At 59.7% G+C, this 578-nt stretch overlaps 1 protein-coding gene across 1 annotated transcript in view; it reads left to right on the forward strand.

Annotated features, from left to right (window-relative positions):
- MAMLD1 (mastermind-like domain containing 1) overlaps nucleotides 1-188 on the forward strand; it is a 61,790-nt gene extending 61,602 nt beyond the window's left edge. Inside the window, exon 9 of the mRNA XM_010831606.1 lies at nucleotides 174-188. Coding sequence (XP_010829908.1) covers nucleotides 174-188 — 15 coding nt within the window. The remainder of the gene's footprint in view (nucleotides 1-173) is intronic.
- Nucleotides 189-578: the final 390 nt, after the last annotated feature.

Below are 578 nucleotides of genomic sequence, written 5' to 3' on the forward strand. Positions count from 1 at the left end.
TGTCCTGTGAGTGTCCCGCAGCTCCAGTCACGACTCCATGTCAGGGGCTTGGCCTCTGTTCCTCCTGTGTTAACTCAAGTGCCCCAGTGGTGCCAGGCCCCAGGCAGGCCCCGGCTGCCCCTCAGGGCCTGACTGGGGCACTTGGGCCCACCTCTCTTGTCCCCTATCCCCAGTGGACCCAGAGGTAGCAGGACCCACCTGCCCAGAGACTGTTGCTCACAGCCAACCAGTTGGGGTGCTGAAGGCTAGCCAGTGCAGCAGAACCTCCTCAGCTCTGCCAGCCTTCAGAGTCTCGAAATAAAAACTGAGCTTGGCCTCCTGAGCTGGTTTAACTTCCCATCCCAATCATGTATTGACCTCAAGCCTGAGCCAGTGTGGACAGCACCCCCCAGTACTTCCTGCCACCTGACCCTGCTTGGCCTCACTGGCCCCAGCAGGCCCTTCCAGCCTGTTTCTCCTAGCAGGGGTTGTCCCAGGCTACTCCTGCCCAGAGATGGCAGCTCCCACCATTGTGCCATCACTCATCTGCCCTCTCTCCCATACCCCTGCACCATCATACTCTTCTCTGCTGGATTCTT

Source organism: Bison bison, unplaced genomic scaffold (genome assembly GCF_000754665.1).
Source record: "Bison bison bison isolate TAMUID 2011002044 unplaced genomic scaffold, Bison_UMD1.0 scf7180017864529, whole genome shotgun sequence".
Taxonomy (NCBI): Eukaryota; Metazoa; Chordata; class Mammalia; order Artiodactyla; family Bovidae; genus Bison; species Bison bison.